Below are 25923 nucleotides of genomic sequence, written 5' to 3'. Positions count from 1 at the left end.
AAAAGTAACAATATATAAAAAAAAGTTAAAAGTAGTAATACTGATACATACCCTATTAAGTTATCTTAAAACAAAATTTTGGTAACTTTAAATCCTAGACAACATTTTAATCATGGGGCATTTAATTCAAATGTTAATATTATTCAGGTATTAAAAAGCCCATTAAAATTGAGTTTTCATACAATACACAGGTTCTGTATAATATTATTAAGAGGAGTTACATATTAACTTTTACCTATGCACTAATTTAACAGATCTTTGTCTTTAGCATCTTTCGTCAACATTGTGGTTCTTTGATTTTAAAAAGAATTATTAATTCAGATAATCGAGATTTCTAAACTAATAATATAAAAGTAATACATACTACTGCAAAATCACACACCAATAGTCATAAATAGATTAAGAAACAAATCAAACAGGTAAAGTTTTCTTCAACCACATTCCAGTTTTTCTTATAACAAGGGATAACATTGGAATTTAAATCTTATTTATTTGCATTTCGCTAAGACCTGTAAGAATAAGCTCTTCTTTCAGACTCAGCAATTCTCGGAGTAACTCCTGATTGTTGGCTTGCAACTGTGAGATCACTGCTCGCTGCTTCCTCTCCCTCTCTTTAAGTTGCATTAAACTCGAATCACACACTTTTGTGCATGGGGTGTAGGTACCTGGAAGAATAGGTATATTTAATAAATCCCGCCAAAGAACTTATAAAAGACACTGTTACCACAACATGCACTTACTTGCAAGCTGATAAAGCCTCAAAAGCTATGAAATGCTTAAGTAGACCACAAAGTTTTAAAGGAAAGGTATTTGTCAGTCTATTATTCTCTTAGCATAACTCTGTGGCTACAATCAATTATTCCATTTATCTTAACAGTTACATAGTTTAATTCTTTAACTATGATAAAGTAACATTGATTTTTATATTTTGTATTTTTTATACTTTGAGGTGCTTTGTACCCACAATCTACATAAAGCGCTTTATTATTAGGCCATAACCCGGATAAGCTCATACGGACAAAAAAATGGGTGTTAATGTTTTACTGCTGCATAAAGTATACCTTACCATTTTTATTTCTAAGCCTGTCTATTAATTTATTGTTTTCCAACTGAAGCCTTGCAATCTTGTTTTGTAAACTTTTCTCTGTGCTCTCCTTTTGCTTCAGTACTTGATTCAGTTTGGTGCGTGTGTCTGTTAACTTTTGGTACACCTCATTAGACTGGTCTGATATTCTTTGAGCTGATGCTACACATGCTCGGGATTCATTTTTCTCACAGTTCAACTTGTCCTTCAATGTTTTATGCATTACCTAGAATATTGTATATAAAATTTTACAAAGAAGTTTGCAATTACTAAGTAGTTGATAAATAAAATTTATTATCATAAATTGTGCGTTGTACATACTGTGAGCTGTTTATTATTATTTTCAAGGATGTGACACTGTTCTTCAAGTCTTTCCGCTTTTTCTTTAGAGGTCTTATGATGGTGTAAAAGGGTCCAGGCGGCATTCAGAAGCTTCACGAGAGCATCTGGCCGAATAGTTCCATTTTCTACGTCGATATGCGGGTTGAAAGTATAATCGATGTTGAAGAGCCCGAATTCCTTAAATATATTTATTAAGTTTATTAACAAGTTAATTAATTACCAAATAGTATTTTTTGGGCTCACTTACCTCGTTTAGTCCGATTAAACATTCTTTAAAGTTTTCCAAAGTACACGGTTCGTATGCGGTTGCCTTCTTATACTTATAGTTGCGTAAAAGTTCCTTAACTTCTTCATCTAAGCATTCAAACTCCGACGATATCATTTTATTGACTTGTAAAAATATTTTTAAACTTAGAAAATACCAAGAAAGTAAATTGTTACAATGCAAATTAAAAGCAAGCAGAAGTTTGCCAAACGGAAATGCGAACGAAAACAGAAACAAACTTATGTCAATTGTCAAAAACGGCGCCGCTGACACACGGAAGTGGTGGTTACTTTCTAATTCATCCCTGTTGTATTGTCAATGATAATATAAATTATACAGCCAAAACAAAATATTATAGGGAAAAAATAAAGTATCAGAGTCTAAGAAAAAAATATATTAATTTGAGGTTTTATATTCATATTTATGGACTTTATGTTGGTTTAATTATCAGATAAAAATAGAGGTATGATAGATTACTATACTATTTCCGTAGTTCCTGCGTCGGAACCATTCCGCACAAAATAACTTATACTATTTGTCATATGTCTATGAGATAAACATCAATAAAACACGTATTAGAGACATACAAAAAGTTTTATTCAAGAATGTTTAACATACAAATTGCACCTATGGCACGTTAAGACAGAAACTATATTTAATAGTGCATTTTATTGTTATGATAACGCTAAACAAATTTGTGTCATTTCGGGAACAGTGTTAAATATATTCATTGAGTGCTATATAACTACAAAAAGATTCTTAACTGGATCGTACACATACGAAACCCAGCCACGGCATACATGTGCCTGGAGCCGATGGTTTCGTAGAAATGACGGGTCACTTTTTCTTCGTGCGGTCTATTAACTTATTCTGTAATCAAATAACATTTTAAATTACAGTCCACGTAATATAGATAACCGTATTAGAATATAGATAGATAGATAGATATTCTTTATTGCACACTTCAATAGAACATAACAACAGTACACAATTATATAGAATATAATATATTATAATGGAATACATGTTAAACCTACTTCTGCTGAATTCTGTATCTTTGATCAAACATTTTGTACATCAATTGCTAACATTAAATTAAATTTGATGTATAATTTACACAATAAAATTTATAAATATAAAATTCTTAATAGCACGACATGCAAATAATACGTGTAGCATTTATAAAAGAAGTATAGTACCTTCGCCAGGTTAAGGCCGATCTCACTCAGTCGCTTGTGTTGGTACGTAAGTGGCTCGTGGAGCTTGGCGTCGCCTCGTTTGTAGAAGTCGCTGTAGTCGAGTCGGAAAGCTAGCGTCTGTAGTGACACCTCCGCGTGCAGCGCCAGCTTCAGGATCAACGTGGTCACGTGACCCCTACAAGTTAATAAATGTTGTATAAAAATCTATTTATTCATTGTTTATGCCGCCTTATTAATATGGTATTTAAAGTATTTTTATACTGTAAATGCCTTGAAACTGATAATATAGTTTTAATATAAATACCAAGACCCGCTGGTCTCCAAATGTTACTACATTAGCTATCCTATATTATTGACATTCTGTCTGCTAGACACTGGAACTCTCACAGAATAAAAATGGTTTAATCTAAAAATCAATAAAATCAATATGCATGCATATACTAACCTGTATGTACGCGCCCAAACATTTAAATCAGCTTTTCTGTTAGCCAAGAACTGACAGAATATCTTCCTCTTCTCTTTATCTTGGGCTTCATCGGCGGAGGTAAATGCGTATTCACCTAAAAATACATGTTATTATAATGCAAATTAGTAAGAAGATAGCTAAAACCGATATAAAATAAAATAGCTATAAGTAAATTGAATAAAAAAAATAGATTACTAATATGAGAAATACCGCAATTTGGCACCGACCGCAAGTCGTAGCTCAAGGAATGCTTAAAACACTACAATCGTCAAATAGATTTTATATTTTAATAGGTATCACTTGTTATACCTATTTGGTGATGTCTTTAATCTGACCACATAGATGTGGATTGTGTGTTACATTTAACATTTTAAAGTGTATGAAATATACCCTTAGCAATATTTTCAGCTTTCTTTTGCTCGATGGATTCGCGCCGCTCGAGCTCCGCGCGTATGCCGACGTGCAGCGTGGTCTCGAAACTGCGCAGCGCCAGGGTTTCGTTCAGAACGTTGCCCAGGTACGATTGTAATTCCTGTTGTCAACAACATTTTGTAAATTCCAATTACTATGGCATTAACTCATTGTATAATATTTGTACACAGTAGCTTTCTAATTTTATGTGAAGTTTACTTGCACGGTAAAAATATAAAGACAGAAGTTTACAAGAATCCATACGTGCACGTCAAGTGCACGAGGACTTTGAATTGGCTCTATAATGAGTGTGTTGGTAAACTTTAGATCAATCGAGAGTCCATGCGGAATACGAATCTGGACCAGCAGCAAGGGTTGTCATTCGTCCATATCATCGTGCTGTCGTTTCATATAATATATCTAGATGTAGTAAATTAATATGGTCTTCGGGAATGGAAATATACAAGTACTTCAAACCTTAATTGGAATTCCTATCCTATCTGTAGTCTATGACATAAGTGTATTGTTTGCAATTGTAAAGCTACAAGTGGATTTTAATACGTAATGAAAACAACAAAGCGCCAAGGTGTGTAAGTGTCGCGACCTGCGTGGTGTGGTGTATCATCGCGTGTATGGAGTGTCTGTCGAGCGCGTAGTGGTGCAGGCGCAGCAGGCGGTCGAGGTCGTGCCGGGCGGCGGCGGCGGCCAGCAGCTCGGCCCAGGCCGGCTCCGCGCCCACGCAGCTCGCCTCCTGCAGCGCGCCGCACAGTCGCAGCGCCTCCGCGCGCAGGCACGACACGCGACGCATCAGGCCCCACACCTCTGCGCGGCGGACACACGAACATACACAAACATGTACACATATACATAAAACGTATATAAAAATTTCCCGCAAAGTTGGCGATGTACACAAGGTGTCCTATATCGTAAGCAAGCTAAGACTCATCTTGCAACAGACTGCTATAGAATAATTGTTAATGTAGTCGTAGTATCGACTTGCATCCCATTTTTCATTTATGCTAAACACCCAGTGAGCGATTGCTTAGCGTAACTTGTAAGTCCAGAAATTTTGCGTAAACTATATAAATAAAGCAATGATAAACACCTGTACAAATGTCAAAACCTCATGAAAATGATTACACTTCAATATACATCCCATTCCAAGAATAAGCTAAAACTCGCGCAATTGACCTATGAAGACAAACTGAAAAATATATAAGCAGACAAAAATTTACAATAAGCTTAATATAACGACCTTAAAACTGACAATTACTTGGAATTTAGAGACACACATACGGTCTTATTCATAAAAAATGCTTATAGAAGGTTTTAAGCACTCATTAGTTAAAGTGTTCAATAAGCTTATAAAACGTTCTATAAAATTGCTTATTCATAAACGTTCCATAAACCTTCTATAACTAATGTGTCGCTAAAGTCAACTATAAATGAAAATGTTGCCATTATAGTGAAGTTCGGCGAACAAATTGACGAATATCCATAGATAAACATCATTAAATGACATTATTTCGTACTAAAAAATATTCTGTCTTGACATTCTTGTCAATGGGTTGTAGATAAAACCAAATCACACGTCAGTGTCATTGCATTTGTAAATACCGCGAATTTAAAAATATTTTATTTGTTATATGGTATGTGAAGCAAAAGTTGTTAAAAGATAAAGGAGTGAAAATTGGTTGGATATTAATGTTTTATGTAATATTGATATAATTATATAAAGTTAAATTCAATTAAGTTTCGTTTTGTAAACATTCGCAATATCTTATGGCAGTAAACCCTGTATTTCAGAAGGTGTACCAGGACCTCTGCGATCTAATTTATGATCATTACGTACGAGATCAATTATAAAATTTACTGTCGATTTATTAAAGCGATAACGCTTCCTATAGTCTAATGAAAACAGATCACTCTTTGGTGCAATGTTCTTCGAAGTGGACGGTTTTCTAGATTTTTAATAATCTAAGCTTTGTAAAATTTGCATTGTAATTTAAAATAGTGATATAATAAAGTTATTTATCGGATATTAAAATAAATTATTTCAAGTTTGTATACAAAACGGACATTGACATAATTTATTATAAACGTATTGTCAAATTAGGTTAGTAATCACGAATCAGCTGTTGAGAGTCGGCCATCTTTGCCTTATAGCACTGTTATAGTAGGGTTCTGGCCTCTATAAGTTATAGAAGGTTTATAGAACGGTTTAGTGCCTAAAATGCGTTTATGAATAACACTTTTTGACAATCGTACTGTAGCAACGTTATAAGTGTGCTATAACTTTTTATGAATAAGACCGATAATATATTTGTACAGGCACAGCATGATCACCCACCGGGCATCCGCTTGAGGCTCTTCTGGAGTATGGTGTGCTCGCGCCAGGCGTCGTGCAGGCAGTACTCGGTGCGCTTGACGCGCCACAGCTGCGCGAACAGCGCGCGGTACCGCGCCGCGCACGTCGCCGGGAACAGCGTGCCCAGCGGCCCGTCCACGCGGTACTGCAGCGCGAACACGTCCCACCCGCAGTCCTCGCGACCGTCACCTAATATACATACATTACTCGTATTTTTTATAGAATATCAAGGTAGAAAAACAGTATGCATTTCACCTAATGAAATATGTTAAGTCACTTATTAAGCCCGCTCCACATTCTCGCAAGAATCGAGAATTTGGAGCCTATAGGAATCGGGTATTTCTCGCGTCCTCCCGAGATTCTCGCGAGCATGTGAAGCGGGCTTTATACTTATGGAATTATTTGATTACACCTAAACAGAGTAGCGTGTAGTAGGAGTATCATCGTCATGATTATTTTACTCTATAAAATTAATGTAAATTGCTGCAATGGTAAAGGAAGTGACTTTTTACATTTACAACGAAGAATTTGTAATTCGGTTTCCAAACACTTAATTTCAGTCTTACCGAAGAGGATAAAATAACATTCCTTAATTTATCACTACAATAAAGAATTCATTATCTTGCAATGCAGGCCGTAATGCTCATTTAATAAAGACGTCATTAACATAAAATGTTTGCGTCGCTCACAGTTAGGATAGAGGTTGACGTGCAGACGGGCGAGCACGTGCGGCGGCTCGAACTGCGCGTTGGTGGCGCGCACGGCCGCCTCCAGCGTGCACGTCAGGTTGTGCACGTACAGCGACGACGCGGGCTTGTTTAATTCCTCCCTGACGTAACATATGCATTAATAATAGGCGTTCGTATATATATATTTTTTATAATATAGAAGTAGCACACGAGCATTCAGTCCACCCGATGTTAAGTGGCTACTGCCGCCCATGGACATCTGTAATCAAACCCAGATAGGTTAAGATATTCCTACCTGAGGTCGGCCACACATGCGCCGCTACCCCTGAGGACTAAGCTGGAACGCTTCGGAAAAGTATGTATCCCTTACCACACCCTTCAAACCGGTACACAGCTGTACTCGACACTGATGTTATGAGCCAGAAATAGGTGTGGCGGTGGTGCTGCCGGAGTTGAACCACAAAGGGTTCTACCACCTTTACATTACATGTATTGATCTATTTTTAATTATATTCTTTATTAAATACTCTTTTTACATTATATGTAATAATAGATGTAGAGAAAAGAAAATAAAAGAGAAAATACGCGTATTAGGGTAATAAGGGTATTTGAGTGTCCTCACTGCAGCAGCGTCATGAGATGGTGCACGAAGTCGCCCTGCGCGAGCAGCAGGTAGCGGCGGTGCGCGGCCAGGTGGTCCAGCAGGTGGTGGTGCTGCGACAGCGCGGCCAGCAGCCGGCGCGAGGCCGCCGCGTGCGCGCCCGCCACGCCCGCGCGCAGCCCGGCCGCCGCCCACCACGCGCCGTCCTCGCCCCCGCCCCCGCCGCCGCCGCCGCCCGCCGTACCGCCCTCGCCGCTACCTACGACCGTATTACGAAACCATTGACAGATTGACGAGTGAGTTTTAAATCTTTGTATAGCTATCCTTCTATTGGTGTGTTTGTGACAAATAATGTTTTTGACAGACAGATAAAAAGTGGCCGTAATATAATTGGGTAGTAAATAAACACTTTCGACACTCACAGCCCCACACTATGATTCCCTGTATCGCCGATGCCATGGACACTCACAAAGACGAATACACAAACACCCAGACCCAGAACAGATATTTAAATTCATCATTCAGATATCTGTCTGACCGGGGTCGAACCCGGGATCCTCTGCGCGTCAGACGTTATGTTGACTGTTCCGTCACGCGGGTCGCCAATTAATATATTTTAACAGGGTGAATTTTCCAAATAGGAATCGATAGGAGTTAGCGAAAAATGCTAAAAGGAGTTACGAGGAAAACTAACACTGCATCATTAGTTTTTAGGGTTCCATACCATTTATGCTCGTGACTGTACATAAAAAGAATTCATAATAACCTAAATTTAGTAAAATCATCATTTATCTCTGAGTTCATAATAACCCAATATGATCATGCAACATTATTCATACGATACTTGCTCACGCAGGTATCAAGTAACCGACCCGAGGTGGGGCGCAGCAGGTCGTGCAGGTGGTGCGCGTGGTCGGCGGGCTCGGGCTCGTCGGCGCACGCCTCGCGCATGAACACCACGCTCTTGCCCGTCGCCAGGATCTGCGCCGCCTCCTCGCGCGTCATGAACGACGGCACCATCCATTCCCTGGTATCATACATTACTATTTCATCACTAATTCACGTAAATTTCTTTGACTACGTATTTTAAGATAATTAAATGCATCAAGATTGTATACTTTAAATTCTTACTTAGAACTGCAGTTTTCTATAAAATCCGGCTGTATAAAACTGGGTTACATCTATATTTTTTTATTTTTTTTTTGTTTCTTACCTCACTCTGTATTTATCGTGCCACATCCGATCTATAGGCACACCACTGCGGCTTTCAATGAAGAATTCATTAAATGGGTCGTCGATTTCGCCTGTAATATAAAAATCTAGATAAAGTACCCAAAAGAGTTAATAATAATTTATATGATTACATGTTACATTACATATGGGTAAGGATACGATATCATTATAGTTTTTGTAATATGTTACTTCATTTGATTATATAAAGCTAAATACAAATAATATGACATTGATATGACAATTGATTTACAATTGTAGAAGTTAAGTAGGGTAGATATGAAAAGGGAATAGCCAAATAATATAAAACTGACCGTGCAGCAGCCAGCGGGTGAGCATGAGCAGCAGCGGGTAGGTGAGCGCGGTGAGAAGGCGGCGCGCCAGCGTGGCCACGCGCTCGTCGCCGTGCCGCACGAAGCGGTGCACGCACGACGCCAGCTCGCCGCCTGCGCACACCACACGCGGCAAACGTCATGTATTTTCAAAGCAATTGCACAAAATCTATAGTTTCACTAGTGCATACTAGTACATACTTCGATGTCCTTATGGATGTCGTTCAGACGTCTCAGCTAATCCTATCTCTTAGCCTATGGATGTATGAACATTTAATAAAACGATAATTTTACAAAGCTTTATCAAATAGTAATTCTATATATCACGATGGTGAAATAGTTGAGATCTTTCGAACTAATACAAAACTTTTTTGGCAATAGATAATAGATATGTCGTGTAGATGTCGCAATTACGGAACACGAAAACTACTACGATCTCTATTTACCCTAATAATATCAAAGCGTTACCTAAAATAAATCATAATATTTTGGTCACGAGTTTTAAAAGTAAGTAATAAAGTACCCTTCTTATGATGCACAGTGTGCGCGATGTTGGCGAGCCAGGTGAGGCGGTGCAGCGGCTCCTGCGCCCACACGCACACGCGCCGCAGCGTGCCGCCGCCGCCGTCGCCCTCGCACACCTGCGCACAACACCAACAACCAAACATTGCTGTTTAATAATAATCCGTAAATTATCCATTTTTATAATGAGCCGATGGATTTGAAACACCAATTAGTTATATAATAAAAAATATCAAATTTATAGATGCTGATATAACCTTTTACATAAGGAATCTTGACCAAGTAAATTTAGATCAAAATTATGGGTAGTAAACAAAATATTTGTTCCAAACTTCAATTTAATTCAAGATTAAAGCAAATGAGATAAACTAACCTGTGACTGTAGAAGGGCAACGCTTCGGTAATACTCTGTAAGTTCATCTCTGATGGAAGCTACCAATCCTTCACCCATTAAACCTAAAAAATATAATAAATGGATATATATTAATATATTAATTTTCTAAAAGATGATTGATTACATGTTCAGCAGTTTTTTTCCAAGCTTGATTAGGTAAGTACCTAACAAGCACCTACTACTACTTACAATATGAGTTTGCTATATACTCTCAAGCAATTTACGTGTTAAGCTTGCAGTTAACCTCAATTTTTAATTATACTTGCATATTGCCGCGCATGAACTTAAAGACGACTTTGGAATGCCTCCGCCTTGCCACGAAGTAAATTACCTTGCGGCATGAGACCAGACGCGGGATCGATGAACTCCTTGAGGCGGTCGTGCAGGAAGCCGAGGTGCGCCACGCGCGCAAACAGCGCGCACACGGGGCGCGGCCAGCCGCCCGCCGCGCGCGACTTCACGCCCGTCGCCGCCAGCACCGCCTCGCGCACGCACGCGCGCTCGCTAGCTCGATCTGAGGAATCGAATGCTTTTTAGAACATATACGTCTTTTGACATGTTTGAGAAGAATTGTGTGAATTTTTGCATATGACAACTGAAATTGAAACAATAAATATGTACTCAATTTCTTTTATTATTGCAACGGTAGGTCAATGAAACACTTAAATGAGGAACTCAGGTTGATGTCCACAAGTAAGGACTGCCTGTAAACATACAACAAAAATCTGCCAGGTTCTGTCCATTCTAAATATATGATAACAGATCCTGCACACAGAGAGCAATGAACAAGCCAGGAATTGATCTCAAGATCACTTACTTTATTTGCGATAAATATCTACATGGATAACTTTATATAAATGGATGAATTATGACAGCTGTTTAAGAGGAAACATTATAGTTACCACTTGCTTGTAAGGCAATAACCATATTGCTGTTATTGGATGGTAAGCTTTGGCTAGATGTTTGCTGCTTCGGTAGATTACTGCCCCATCCTACAGACCCCATTGTGCTTTTACTAGTACTTGATGTTGTTCCTGACAAGCCAACAGTAGAATTCTGAAAAGTATTCATCATTTTTATTGTATTATGTATTTCTACAAAGCAATAGAAAGATTTATAATGTATATGTATAATTTATATGTATAAGCTTTCCCTGTAATAACACTACATCGATGTAACATTCAAATGTCTTGAATATACCATGAAGCATATATTGGGTAAATAAAAAAAATAAACTTTTAGAGACCTCGCCAAATGTCTAGTCTGCTCTGATATAGAAGTGAGTCTCGGCACAACAGCAAATTGTAGATATTGGCAGGACGAAGACAGCATGGAACACCCCCCACAACTGTCCACTGCCCACTCTCGCCCAAATGTCCATTACATTAGTGTGATCATACTGTTGCTACAGAGTATATTCTTGTGGTTGTCTTCAACCGCACTATCTCTCTGATTACACCTGCTTGCAATAACTGCAGAGGGGACTACAAGTTTGGCACGGACTCTACCTAAAATTAAGTTATATAACTTACAGCAACTCCAAGGTTAGGCATAGGGAACAGCTGCTGAGTGGAGTCAGAATGCTGTGGAGCCTCTGACAATGCCAAAAGGAGGGATAGCACTGACACTCTCTGCTTCAGAATAAACTATAAAAATAAATTGCAAAATTAGCTCCTTACGTAACAGAAAGGGATATTATTGATGCCCTGAATTGATTTATACATATTAAAAAACATGACAGTAAAATATGTAAAGAAGACACCATAATCCTAAAGTTTATATTTTAGGTACACATCTACAAAAAATTCAGACACTTTTCTGTCAATTATTTGTTTTAAAGTGCCTAATAATTTTATAACATACTGATGACTTCAGTTTTATTGATATTCTGGGTTCAGATCCAGTGATAGATTTGATATTTTTGCAAAATCACTGTAGAAACTATATTTTAAACTTTAATAAAATCTAATATACAGTAACTTACAGAGTTCTTTAATTTTGCATAGGATTCATTGAATTTATCAGCATCTTTGGCAGATACACTAGCCAGCCGGGAATGAATCCTCTGACAAAGTAGTCTCTCATCTTGAACTGTGCATGAGAAGTGTGAAGAAGATTGTGCAGTGAGAAGATCACTGATGGAAGATAAGTATGACGACGCTATCTCATATGCACCATCTACAATAACATAGAATACATGTAAGAGACAATCAGTTAGGTATGTTTAATTTATTGCATTAACACTTATTTACTATAATGACATTATAAGGTATACAAAATAAGATTTCTAATACCTCTTTTTATTTTGGATAATAAATCACGAACAAAATCCTGCAGATTACTCATATAATACGTAAAAACTTTGCAGAAAAAATATTCTAAAATAATGCCAATATGTTCATTGACACTTTGATTCATTAAATAAAAACAAAACAAACCTGGCTCCGATGACAATAGTACGCATAATTTTTGAAGTAACGCGGCTACTTTATTAGCCGATATATCCATTGCCAAAATTGAATTCAGATATTTGTGACCTGCGAAAGAAAATATAAACAAAATACCCCAGTTGGTGTTCCAGTATTCACTTAGTCACATCGAAACGGAGCGTTTATTAGACTATTTGGTTGAATTTGTCCGTTATAGCCTATTTAATTATTTCATGATACGAAAATTACGAAGCCTTTGAACACAATTCGGTCTATTTTACAAATATGTATGTTTTATTTTGAATAATTTTGATTGATAATTTTATATAGAAAGATGGGATTGGTTGGTTAGTTTATTGATAGATGAATTCGTTAATTTGATTGCTTCGTTCATTGTCATTTGATTGACGTAATTGACATTTAATAGTTGTCAAATATCGTATAAAGGTTAATGCGCAGATGAATGATGCCCCAATAACTATTTAGGATACGTGTACGATAAAATTAAATAGCGATCGGTTTAGAATATTTCAAGATAAAATCATGGTTCAGAAGGTACTCTCTATTAATAGATTGTTCCACAAAAGAGTTTACTTACGTATTTTTGATATTGAGTCGAAGAGTAACCTCCTTATTTAATTACTTAAGATTAAGAACAATAGAATGAAATGGAAATTGGCTACTTGACACTTTTTGGGAAACTGTTTTAATGAATTCATACACGTATTATATATGCCTTTCATTGATCATTTTTTCGAAAAAAGGGCTATTTATTAATAAAAAACATATTTTTATTACGGTGAACGGAACGTTACGCCAAAACAGGCGGTCAAGTGTCATTTCGTAGCGTGACGTCAACACATTGAAAATATAGAAATAAACTTCGACGCTACACATACTTCAGGGGAAATCTTGGGAATTATTTAACTTTTATTAGTACAATTGCAAGAATGTCAAATTACAAGGCGTGTGCAGTGACGATGTGTTCAAGTACGATCGCTAAATATCCTAACAAATTTGCTTATACAAGTTCCTAAACCCAAATCTCATAAACGTTAAAGAACTTGCAGATTCTTATATGTTTAAATCCTCTGTTTGCAAGCAATGACATTTTATACTATCTATGTAAGAGAAGTATTATTGAAAAAAAGGAATAAATTTAGTAACTCTCGAGTGGAGACTGCCCAGTGCCATCATTGCGGGCACCACGAGGATTCCGCACAGCACACGCTGCAGTACTGCCCAGCGTGGGAGTCTCAGCGGCGGATCCTCGTGTCAAAAGTGGGACCGGACCTGTCTCCAGCCGCCATTGTTGGAGCGATGGTTCAGCGCAGCGAAGCCTGGGAAGGCATGATCACCTTCTGCGACATAGTCATGTCCGCGAAGGAAGACGCCGAGCGAGCTAGGGAGCGCGCTGAACCCGCTCGGAGGAGGAGTCGCCGCGGGCGTAGATAACGTCCACCGGCGCGGTGTCCCTGTAGTTCCGGGACCAGAATAGGGCTACGGTATCCCCTGCCTGTCGTAAGAGGCGACTAAAAGGGGCTTCCGGGGTTGCGGGCGGCAAGAGTGGGAGCTCGAACTGCCCGGCTAGTGACCCCGGGAAGGACGGCGGTATGTGTGGCCGCATACCGTCGTGCCCACCAGACGGTGTGGCGAGCGTCAAGCTCACCTGAGCAGAGCCCGATGGGGCAACGCGCTAAGAGGACTCCGGTTGCGTTCCTTTGGAGATCCCGGAGTTCTCTACGCAGCGCCGAGGACGGCCACCGGGGGGGTTTTAGTGCGGTAAGAATCCCACATAACCCCGTGCCGCTCCCACGGCATAGGGTACCTTTTGAAGGTTTCCCCCTCGTAACCAAAAAAAAAAAAAAAAAAAAAAAAAAAACTCTCGAGTGATTCGTCAATTCCAAATCATTGGAACGGGACGTAATCAAAACAAAACAGCAAGTGGAAGTATTCATATATTTAATATATTATATAGATGTCTATGATAAGAATAGAATTATAAGACGTCTATGAGAATTCTATTTTAAGGGCCCATTCTGTAATTAATAGGACACAATTAAAATATTTCATGACGGTGTTATTATTGATGGTGCATGTGCACTGATTAAGTTACAGGACTGTATAATTAAAAATACATGATTTGCTAATATTAGTATTTTATTACCCGATTTCTTTGTTTATTTGGTTTATATGGTTCTATTAGTGAGTACACACAGTAGAACTTTTGTATATATTTATCATATGTTACAGTTACAACAATTACTACAGATCACCTAAACTAAATTTTTGTGCTGCTTGCGTGTCTGCTTTTCTTCATTACTAAAATTATTTTCCGTACAAATGGATATATATTTTTATCACTGTCATTTTCAGAATTAAATTGCAATGCAATAATAGGAACTGGGTACTTGACAGTTATAACAATAAAATATGAAATATGTTGGATATGATAGCTTATAAGTAAACATAAATTATGCAGTATTTCTTTTATTTTTTAATACGTTCTAAGTATTTTAATTTTTAAAAAGAAATTTTCGATTTTTTATCTGTGGATTTTAAATCCCAAAACGGCGACAGTGCTGCCTCAGATGCCATGTGACGTCACTACATCGAAACCAAACAAGACAAATAATAATTAAATCGTTTGCTGTTAGAGTTGGTTGAATTTATGTTGTGAACCGAAATGAAGCCATACTATATTAAAGCTGATAGCGTGAACCTGCTTAAAGATCCATATATGCAGTGCAATAAATCAAAATGAATACAAAAACTTCCGTGAGATAACCTATGGAAATATCAAATAAACAACGTAAGTAAAACATTCTTTATATTTACATTTAATCATATCGGACAATTAAAACATTTCTTAACTGACTTCAGACAGAAAAAACCTTTCTTCTGTCTGAAGTCTTCAAGTGATTATTAAGATTTTTTTATTTATACTTATATTTTTATGTGAACTGTTTTAAGGTTATTAATTGGTTATATTTATATTTACAAATCTTCCCGACAATCGTATAGCAACGACGTTATAGAGTATGTGCAGTTTAAGAGGAAGGCAAGTTTGTGTTTCATGAAAAGTAAAAGTTGTTCTGAACACAAGGTACATCAATGAAAATGAAAATGTGATGACTGTCCTGCCTAGAATAAGTGAGGAGTCAAAAGTTTCGAAAGTAGGCACCAGTCTGAAATACATAAAGTAAAGTACACGGGAAATAGTACTTCTTTACTTGCATAACCTACCCAACAAGATGAAGGAAGAAAAGTGACCATACAGTTCCTATTATTGCATTGCAATTTAATTCTGAAAATGACAGTGATAAAAATATATATCCATTTGTTACGGAAAATAATTTTAGTAATGAAGAAAAGCAGACACGCAAGCAGCACAAAAATTAAGCTTAGGTGATCTGTAGTAATTATTGTAACTGTAACATATGATAAATATATACAAAAGTTCTACTGTGTGTACTCACTAATAGAACCATATAAACCAAATAAACAAAGAAATCGGTTAATAAAATACTAATATTAGCAAATCATGTATTTTTAATTATACAGTCCTGTAACTTAATCAGTGCACATGCACCATCAATAATAACACAGTCATAAATATTTTAATTGTGTCCTATTAATTACAGAATGGGCCCTTAAAATAGAATTCTTATAGACGTCTTATAATTCTATTCTTATCATAGACATCTATATAATATATTAAATATATGAATACTTCCACTTGCTGTTTTGTTTTGATTACGTCCCGTTCCAATGATTTGGAATTGACGAATCACTCGAGAGTTACTAAATTTATTCCTTTTTTTCAATAATACTTCTCTTACATAGATAGTATAAAATGTCATTGCTTGCAAACAGAGGATTTAAACATATAAGAATCTGCAAGTTCCTTAACGTTTATGAGATTTGGGTTTAGGAACTTTTATAAGCAAATTTGTTAGGATATTTAGCGATCGTACTTGTACACATCGTCACTGCACACGCCTTGTAATTTGACATTCTTGAAATTGTACTAATAAAAGTTAAATAATTCCCAAGATTTCCCCTGAAGTATGTGTAGCGTATGTGTGTGAAGTTTATTTCTATATTTTCAATGTGTTGACGTCACGCTACGAAATGACACTTGACCGCCTGTTTTGGCGTAACGTTCCGTTCACCGTAATAAAAATATGTTTTTTATTAATAAATAGCCCTTTTTTCGAAAAAATGATCAATGAAAGGCATATATAATACGTATATGAATTCATTAAAACAGTTTCCCAAAAAGTGTCAAGTAGCCAACTGTATGGTCACTTTTCTTCCTTCATCTTGTTGGGTAGGTTACGCAAGTAAAGAAGTACTATTTCCCGTGTACTTTACTTTATGTATTTCAGACTGGTGCCCACTTTCGAAACTTTTGGCTCCTCACTTCTTCTAGGCAGGACAGTCATCGCATTTTCATTTTCATTGATGTACCTTGTGTTCAGGACAACTTTTACTTTTCATGAAACACAAGCTTGCCTTCCTCTTAAACTGCACATACTCTATAACGTCGTCACTATACGATTGTCGGGAAGATCTGTAAATATAAATATAACCAATTAATAACCTTAAAACAGTTCACATAAGAATATAAGTATATTTAAAAAAATCTTAATAATCACTTGAAGACAACCTTTCTTCTGTCTGAAGTCAGTTAAGAAATGTTTTAATTGTCCGATATGATTAAATGTAAATATAAAGAATGTTTTACTTACGTTATTTATTTGATATTTCCATAGGTTATCTCACGGAATTTTTTGTATCCATTTTGATTTATTGCACTGCATATATGGATCTTTAAGCAGGTTCACGCTATCAGCTTTAATATAGTATGGCTTCATTTCGGTTCACAACATAAATTCAACCAACTCTAACAGCAAACGATTAATTTATTATTTGTCTTGTTTGGTTTCGATGTAGTGACGTCACATGACATTTGAGGCAGCACTGTCGCCGTTTTGGGATTTAAAATCCACAGATAAAAAATCGAAAATTTCTTTTTAAAAATTAAAATACTTAGAACGTATTAAAAAATAAACGAAATACTGCATAATTTATGTTTACTTATAAGCTATCATATCGATCATATTTCATATTTTATTGTTATTAGTGTCAAGTACCCAATTACAGAAGAACAATAAGATGATGATCATCATTACTCCTAGTCTTTCTATTTACATTTTTACAATGAGGTAATCATAAACAATCATGATTTTTAAATGTTATTATAAAACCTCAGAAAGTAAAAAATGTTAATAACGTAACTAAATAAAATAACCCGCCTGATGTTTACATTAACCTTTATATGATGATATATTTTTTTATATTCAAATAACTTTTTTTTAATTAATTACAATAACAAGTAGTATGAAACTAAATAGAACATGAATTTAACTTTTATTTTAACGGCTTTTAGCCTTTCAGCCTCACATCATTGTACTTTCATTATTATGAAGATTTAACTTCTAATAGGGAATATGCACATTTTTATTTTATTATTTTAAACCACTTATCACATCGTTTTAACATAGTAAAAAATATAAACAATTTTATTAGTGATTGAAATATTTTTTAAAAAATTATTTAAAGTATCAATAAAATTTGACACATTTGAACGCCGCCATTTTACGCGCTCTTTGAATGACGTCACGTAGCGTGATTTGTATTAATATTGATGATAACTGTATGCACATAAAGGTATTATTAAACGTTTTGAGGTTTCATCGCTATTTACATCATGGGAAAGGCTAAATAACCACTTTTTAAACATTTCCAAGAGTTATTGTGCAAAACCACTACTATAAATACATTATATAGTGTTTTTTCTTTTGCAAAAGATGCGAAAATACGAAAAATGTGGTGCAAGATTATAGGAAACAGATATAGTATCTCCAAAATCGCATTAACATTTGTATTTACTGTAACAAACAATAATTTTAGGTAAATGATTTTAAAATATTGCATTGATCATCTACTTCGTTGGGTACTTATCGACTTCTACGAATAATACTATCATTTGAAACACACAAAATGCATTATAATCTATTATAATATTATAAAGATAGGTGAAGATAGGTGATTGGTTGAAGGTGGTAGAACCCTTTGTGGTTCGACTCCGGAGGCACTACCGCCACACCTATTTCTACCTAATAACAGCAGTGTTAGGTGATGCTGTGTTCCGGTTTGAAGGGTGTGGTAGGAGACAGACTTTTCCGAGGCGTTCCAGCTTAGTTCTCAGGGGTAGCGGCGCATCTGTGGCCGACCTTAGGTGGGAATATCTAATCCTATCTGGGGTTGATTACATATGTCCATGGGCGGACTGTATGCTCGTCTGCTACTCCTATATTATAAAAAAAAAGAATATTAACATAATAAGTTATGATCAGTTAAATATTTCCGAATTGACCTATGCATAAAAACCAGTTTATTCATTTTGCATATTTTAGGTAAATAGTCCGATTGTGCTTTGACAAAACTACTTTCAATCATTGTTCTTGATTATTCCTAATAATACTATGTAGAAAAATCGCACTAGGTAATAAATAACACTGTAGGAATATAATAGGAGTAGACAAAAACAATTTTTCTCTCAAACAGTTTGAATATCGACGCCGATAAACATCGTAACACGCTATGTGACGTCATTTTTCGATTCGACCAATGGGAATGCGTTTTGCAAATTTGAATTTCGCGCGCATAATTTACGATTTTTGATTAAAGTTTTAAACAATTTAACACGAAATAAAGAAAAAATAATGGTTTAGATGTAATTTCAGGACCGTAATGTACCGAGGAAAAAAATAACAAGCAAATCTAAATCACATGCATATTCCCTATTCGGAATAGTTTTAAAATTAGGACCATAGCCAATGAAGTCAATAATAATATAATTTACGAGTCGATCATGCTTCAATCATTTGTAGTCTATAATTCTATATTACAACCCAGTGTGGCCAGGTGCACTGTAATTACAGAGGATTGATTGTAATTTAACTACATTAACCGTATACTGTATTACAATTTACAGTAAATACGTAACATTTTAATGTTAAAAATTACATAACATCTTCGTTAAACGTAACGCATTTTGCCGTATTCTTTTGAATAGTCAGTGCTCTGGTTTCAGTTTTAATAATGTAAATACGTAATCCACACACTTGGCAAGCTTTGAACAAGCAGGCTACAATAATAATTACTGTTTGCCTGCTGTTTGTAGTCGCCGATGGTATATGATATGATTACCGTCCGAGTCAATTTGTAAGTGTTTGTAACAAACAACAAGCTTGTTTGTGTTCGGTGTTTGGCTTGTGTTTATTGTTTGTTACACATAATAAAAGTGTAGTTGCGGCTTTATGCATTAACAATAATCGGATATTCCCCGTATTTCATTGGATGGTGTCGCCGTGACCGGACCGTGAAAGGAGGTTTAGTAAGATAATCGAGATCAAAACAAAAAAAAAGAAAGCGCTTGATTACGAACACAATCAATATTACGCGATTCGACTAAAATAATAAAAGCTTTACCGTAAAAACACTGTAGTTTTATGCCGATCTACTGTATTTTTTTTATTAGTGCACTGTATTATTACAAATCGGACACTGGCAACACTGTTACAATCCTAGACGTTATCTGTGATTTTTATTAAAACTATATGTATAACATTACTTTATAGTTTATGGACGATTTGCGACAAGCAAAAGTGGCGGCTGTGAACTATTCTCATTTTATAAAAGCAACTAATTAGTAAAAATAGAATTAAAACTTTGTTTTGTTTTATGAATATGATATAAACTTTATATATCAGACTGGTGTTTATTTAAACTCTCTATTTTGTCAATACCTATGTTATAGATGTGTTCAAAATGAGTTTTTCAATCGACGAAGTGAACTTTCTTGTTTATCGGTACTTACAAGAATCTGGTATGTTTTATAGAATAGCAGTTTTACTTTAAAGTATTATAGTATTCATTAAACATTTGTTGTATCCGACAAACTAATTATATAGTAACCGGTATTTTTAGGATTCCATCACTCTGCATACACATTTGGAATCGAGTCGCATGTGTCTCAAAGCAACATTAATGGTGCTCATGTACCTCCGGCTGCTTTATTAAATATACTGCAGAAGGGCTTACAATACACAGAGGCGGAAATAACAATTGGTGATGATGGTAAATATTGCGCATATTTGTATGATACTATTGAATCCACAACCTCACAAATTTCAAATTAATATGTTTTTTCTTTTAGAAAGTGAAACACGACTTACGGAAAGCCTTAGTTTAATTGATGCTGTCACACCGGACACAGTGACTGCACGGCAGAATGCTCACAATGCACAAAAACAAGCTCTAAAAGAGCCGGGCTCTGGAGGGGAACAAAATGGAGTTGACGTATGAACACATCACATAATTCAATTTTATGAAGCAAATATTTTATTAGAAGTTACTTTCTATATTTTCCACTTTCAGGGTACCACATGTAGTGCAGCATCAACAACAGGTGGTGCTGCCACTCCCAGTGCACCAGAGAACATGAATGTAGATCAGTCCATAGAAATTCCTGCCAGTAAAGCCACAGTCCTAAGAGGACATGAGTCTGAAGTTTTTATATGCGCTTGGAATCCAAGCACTGATCTCCTAGCCAGTGGATCAGGAGACAGTACTGCTAGGTATCTTGTTTACAATATTCTTTTTTACTCTCCTGTATTTATTTAATATATTTTATTTAATGTTATTTTTTCATTTAAATGTGTCCTTATTACATTATCAGATGAATCATTATACTGGTAATTATGACTAACAAATAAACTTAAATGTTTCCCTGATTAATCTACTAACGAAATTATATATAACTTTTTGTTATATATAATGCATGAATTGTTTTTAGAATATGGGACATGTCGGATAATCCAGCAACTACCCCTAATCAGTTGGTCTTGAGACATTGCATTCAAAAGGGAGGTGCAGAGGTACCAAGTAACAAAGACGTCACATCATTAGATTGGAATGTAAGTTGTAGAATGGTTTCAAATTATATTATTTACCACCCTGTCCTTTATTGTTTGTAAGCTAATGGAAAACAGAAATATAAAGAAGAGGTTCACTTGATGGTAACTGGTTGTCACACTTATGACTCACAAAACTATAAGTGAGTACTGGGAATTCTTTGTCCAGGTTCAATTTTTAATGTTTTTACTTACATAGATAATTAATCAATTCCATTTTCTTTATTTCAGTGTGATGGCAATCTTTTAGCAACAGGTTCTTATGATGGTTATGCTCGAATTTGGACTACAGATGGGACCTTGGCATCAACACTAGGACAGCACAAAGGACCCATTTTTGCTCTCAAATGGAATAAGAGAGGCAATTATATTTTAAGTGCAGGTGTAAGTGGTTTATGATGTATTATACTTAACATAAGAATTATAATAGTGTTATGTTATTTTTTTTTTTTAATTCTTTATACAATAGTTAATAATATTAAGAATTATTATATGTATATATTTATATATGTATAACATAATTGAGAAATTTAATGTTTTTAAGATACTTAAGTTTTTCACAAGGGACCTGCATGACAAACAGCCAAGTAAATAAAAATATATCACACATAGACATCTTTTGTTAAGACGAGCTCAAGCTATAAATCAAAAAAATATAGAGAAATTGGTCCCATTATTAAAATTATTTTTAAAAAAAATATTGTGTAATTTTTTTTTTATATGGGAGTAGCAGATGAGCATACAGTCCACCTGATGCTAAGTGGCTACTGCCGCCCATGGACATCTGTAATCAACCCCAGATAGGATTAGATATTCTTATCTGAGGTTGCCACAGATGCGCCGCTACCCCTGAGGACTAAGCATGAACGCCTCGGAAAAGTCTGTCTCCCTTAATGCACTCTTCAAACCAGAACACAGCAGCGCCTAACACTGCTGTTATTAGGTAGAAAAAGGTGTGGCGGTGGTACCGCCAGAGTCGAACCACAAAAGGTTCTACCACCTTCAGAATAATGATAATATATCATTTTTTATCATCATTAAATTATGTCTATATGTTTAAACACTTCAATTCTATATTGGCAGGTTGATAAAACCACCATTATATGGGATGCTGCATCAGGGTTATGCACACAGCAGTTTTCTTTCCACCTGGCACCAGCCCTAGATGTTGACTGGCAGACAAATACTTCATTTGCATCATGTTCCACTGATCAGTGCATTCATGTGTGCAAACTGCATGCCGACAAGCCTATAAAGAGTTTCCAAGGTCACACTGTAAGTACATTGTTCAGTGTTTTTTGAATTTGATGTTCATGGAGTTACAATTAACATGAATTTTGGTGTATCTTACAGAATGAAGTTAATGCTATAAAGTGGGACCCTCAAGGACAACTACTAGCATCATGTTCAGATGACATGACACTAAAAATATGGTCAATGAAACAAGATACTTGTGTGCATGACCTGCAAGCTCACTCTAAGGAGATCTACACTATCAAATGGTCACCTACTGGGCCTGGCACTCAGAATCCTAACATGAATTTAATACTAGCAAGTGCATCATTTGATTCCACAGTGCGTTTGTGGGATGTAGAAAGAGGTGTCTGTATACACACACTAACTAAACACACAGAACCAGTATACAGTGTTGCGTTTTCACCTGATGGGAAATTCTTGGCCAGTGGCTCATTTGACAAGTGTGTACACATTTGGTCCACTCAGACTGGAGGACTTGTTCACTCCTATAAAGGCACAGGAGGTATATTTGAGGTTTGCTGGAATTCTCGTGGAACAAAAGTGGGTGCAAGTGCAAGTGATGGAAGTGTTTTTGTCTTGGATTTGCGTAAATTGTAGCACATCAACATATATTTAAAATATAGCAGTACATATTTTTTGCATATTTCTATATATTTTGCAATAACCTTCTTGGAATATTGGTTTCAATCACCTTAATGTATGTAACATATGAAAAAATATCCATATTGTCTTTTATATCTTTAGCTTAAAATATGGATGAACTTTTTTCAATGGACAGATAAGTAAGATATACCTATATTATATTATCTTGTGTCAACTACAATGTTTCCTTTGTCATTTGTAGTCAAATATTAATTAATTTGAGCTAAATTATTTTACTGTTACATGTTACAATAGAAATAGTTTACATTGTAGCTTTTGCATTAATATTTATGAAAACAAATGTACTCTCTAGTTGATTGAATAATTAAATAATAGAAAATTTAGCAGTAGCGTAGAACTGCCTGAGTAATCTCCAAGTTGGAACAGGCGCAATTAAAGAAACCACTTAAAATGCTGTTTTTAGCACTGTTCATTTACAACTTGATATATGACACATAATTATCATTTAAAGTAACTTATATATTCAAATATAAAATATATATATATTTATGGAAAATATAGGCAGTGTATGTAAAGTAATGGTTGCAATATTTTGCAGAAATAACTTCTTATTACTTATAATCTTTACATAGAATGAATAAATTTAATAAACAGCAGTCTATAAAAGGCCATTTAGGCTTATTAGTTTGTGTAGTGAAAAGAAATTTCAATGACATCTGGTAATTCTATTTTTTTTAAGATGTATAATAAATATACTTCATAAAGTAATGTTTTATTTTTTATTTTTTTATTTACTTGTTTTACTTAATTTTACTACCCCAAATTCTTGTTTAGTAGGGCAAGATATAATATATTATACTTTATTTACCAATTAAAAAAATAACTTATTTATTACCATTTATAACAAAAAAAGAGCTGAGCAATGACTTGTGTTGCTTATATGCAATGTGTAGTAGATGTGTTGTAACTTTTAATACACAGCAGTTAATGTTAAAAGTTTTATTTTCAATAAAGTAAATGTACATTAGGTCATTGATCTTGTATATGCAAGTAAATCTTCATGTTTGTACAGCTTATGCAGTTTTTCATACATGAATTTGAAAAAATATAATAAATCATCATATTCTCCATTATATGGTTTACATTGAGGATGATCATCTTTTGGATTATGTATAGGATACTGCGAGGTCAGATAAGTTGAATATTGTTCACTTTGACCCCATGCACATATATGCAATTCCAGTAAAAATTGGTGTAATGCTTCTATAGTTGAAAGATACCATCTTGGACTGCCTTTTTGATGTCTCCAAAACTGTGAAGCCCTGTGCTGTAACACAACTGTTGGTAGGCTTTGCAATCTCTTATCTGCATATATTCCACGGCTTTGGTTCCATGTACTGTCAATCAGCACCAGACGATCTATAGGTAACTTTTCTACATGATATATCTCATCAACAAAATTGTCATTTTCAAATAATTTGGTTCTTAGTGTACCAACATTATACCCCAAAGGTAATTGTTCCAATAGCTGCTCAGAGTATGACTTTGAATTCTGTTTACCACTAAACAATTCTCGAACTGAACTAGACTGTGTTCCTGGGAACAGTAGAACAGTTCTGCTATTAGGATCGTATTCTGGGATCTCTGGATATGTGTAAATATTTACATCAAGAGATGCTAAAACTGCTGCATGTGCTGCAGTACTTTTACCATCTATTTCACGCCTATGTTTAATTATATCTACCTTTATTGGCAACTGAAACAAAGGTTACATTAAATATTACATCTTTCTGAATAATAAAATAAGTAGGTAATATATGGTAGTAACTAAATAATATGTAAGCAAGTCATATTTACTTTACAGTGTGGAATGCAACCTTCGAGCTGAGGAACAGGAATGAAACAAGTATAACAAAAGTACATTCGCGATTTCTGGCAACGAGAGCAACAGCTCCGATTGTCTATTTTATTAAGTATTTGAGAATCTGTAATTAATAATCCTTCGAAGGGATTGCCTTCCCGATTTCTAGCTTCCGGGCTTTTCGGATTCATTATTTTTAATAGTATACTGATCAAGTAATTGAAAATAATGGCACTTAATTTTCCTTCCTTTCATTCACAGACCAAAAAGCAGCAAACTACAACAAATGTAACAAAATATGTATACAACAATTTTACACAATGTTTTGTATTTGTAATAATAAAACTTGTAATTTGATAGTGTAATGATTGTAATCACGATCAATGCGATGCCAAGATAAGATAATCAAGATATGATGATTGATGACAAAATGACAATGACATTACATGCCAGTTGCCATTTTATTACCAATCATGACCAATGGCAAATGGAATAGACAAAAGCTCACCGCGTTCAGTATAGCTTTCTGTAAATTGAAATATGAATTTAAATTATACAAACCTACGAGTCTTATAAGGCTTTATTTGTAACTATCTAGCAATATAAATATTATTTAACTTTGGCAGTTTTTGATTTAAGTTAATAATAATTTTCAAGTTTATAAGGCCGTGAATACATGCACATTGAAGAATTAATTTTACAAAACGAGTCTTGGGATGTTTTTATTTTACGAGTACATGCTTGGTTCAGTCATTTTTTTCTTTTAAATCTTTAAAATGATATATACCTTTTAAACTAAACCTTTGTGTCTTTGTACGAAAAA

The 25923-nt window shown here is 35.3% G+C and overlaps 4 protein-coding genes across 5 annotated transcripts; 1 reads left to right on the top strand and 3 right to left on the bottom strand.

The window, feature by feature from the left end:
* Positions 1-229: 229 nt before the first annotated feature.
* On the bottom strand, positions 230-1940 carry LOC140747381 (uncharacterized). Its single transcript, XM_073079809.1, has 4 exons — positions 1674-1940; positions 1406-1603; positions 1067-1310; positions 230-665 (listed from the first exon to the last, which is right to left on the bottom strand). Exons 1-4 carry the CDS (start codon positions 1806-1808, stop codon positions 478-480), a joined length of 765 nt encoding a protein of 254 aa, XP_072935910.1. The 5' UTR covers positions 1809-1940; the 3' UTR covers positions 230-477.
* Positions 1941-2266: 326 nt separating this feature from the next.
* On the bottom strand, positions 2267-12745 carry Grip91 (gamma-tubulin complex component 3). Of its 2 annotated transcripts, none has more exons than XM_073079808.1 (18): positions 12342-12745; positions 11888-12081; positions 11436-11549; positions 10806-10959; positions 10235-10417; positions 9883-9965; positions 9511-9628; positions 8970-9101; positions 8639-8729; positions 8298-8452; positions 7447-7684; positions 6825-6964; positions 6118-6324; positions 4372-4589; positions 3747-3888; positions 3336-3450; positions 2891-3065; positions 2267-2561 (listed from the first exon to the last, which is right to left on the bottom strand). In XM_073079808.1, exons 1-18 carry the CDS (start codon positions 12409-12411, stop codon positions 2529-2531), a joined length of 2562 nt encoding a protein of 853 aa, XP_072935909.1. In that variant the 5' UTR covers positions 12412-12745; the 3' UTR covers positions 2267-2528. The 2 variants fall into 2 exon arrangements, with proteins under 2 accessions (XP_072935909.1, XP_072935908.1); XM_073079807.1 differs by lacking the exon at positions 12342-12745 and adding an exon at positions 12198-12335.
* Positions 12746-20036: 7291 nt separating this feature from the next.
* On the top strand, positions 20037-24020 carry ebi (transducin beta like ebi). Its single transcript, XM_073079805.1, has 8 exons — positions 20037-20292; positions 20394-20543; positions 20623-20765; positions 20844-21043; positions 21262-21382; positions 21611-21763; positions 22463-22654; positions 22733-24020. The coding sequence occupies exons 1-8, from the start codon at positions 20235-20237 to the stop codon at positions 23231-23233; spliced, it is 1518 nt and encodes a 505-aa protein (XP_072935906.1). The 5' UTR covers positions 20037-20234; the 3' UTR covers positions 23234-24020.
* A 203-nt stretch (positions 24021-24223) lies between these two features.
* Positions 24224-25531, bottom strand: LOC140747379 (tRNA-uridine aminocarboxypropyltransferase 1). Its single transcript, XM_073079806.1, has 2 exons — positions 25097-25531; positions 24224-24995 (listed from the first exon to the last, which is right to left on the bottom strand). The coding sequence occupies exons 1-2, from the start codon at positions 25289-25291 to the stop codon at positions 24264-24266; spliced, it is 927 nt and encodes a 308-aa protein (XP_072935907.1). The 5' UTR covers positions 25292-25531; the 3' UTR covers positions 24224-24263.
* Between the last annotated feature and the right edge of the window lie 392 nt (positions 25532-25923).

The sequence above is a fragment of the Epargyreus clarus genome, unplaced genomic scaffold, assembly GCF_041222505.1.
Source record: "Epargyreus clarus isolate Ecla_fem2 unplaced genomic scaffold, WU_Ecla_fem_2.2 ptg000014l, whole genome shotgun sequence".
NCBI lineage: Eukaryota > Metazoa > Arthropoda > Insecta > Lepidoptera > Hesperiidae > Epargyreus > Epargyreus clarus.
The sequence above is the reverse complement of the archived record's forward strand: the minus strand, read 5'-3'. Positions and strand labels throughout refer to the sequence as shown.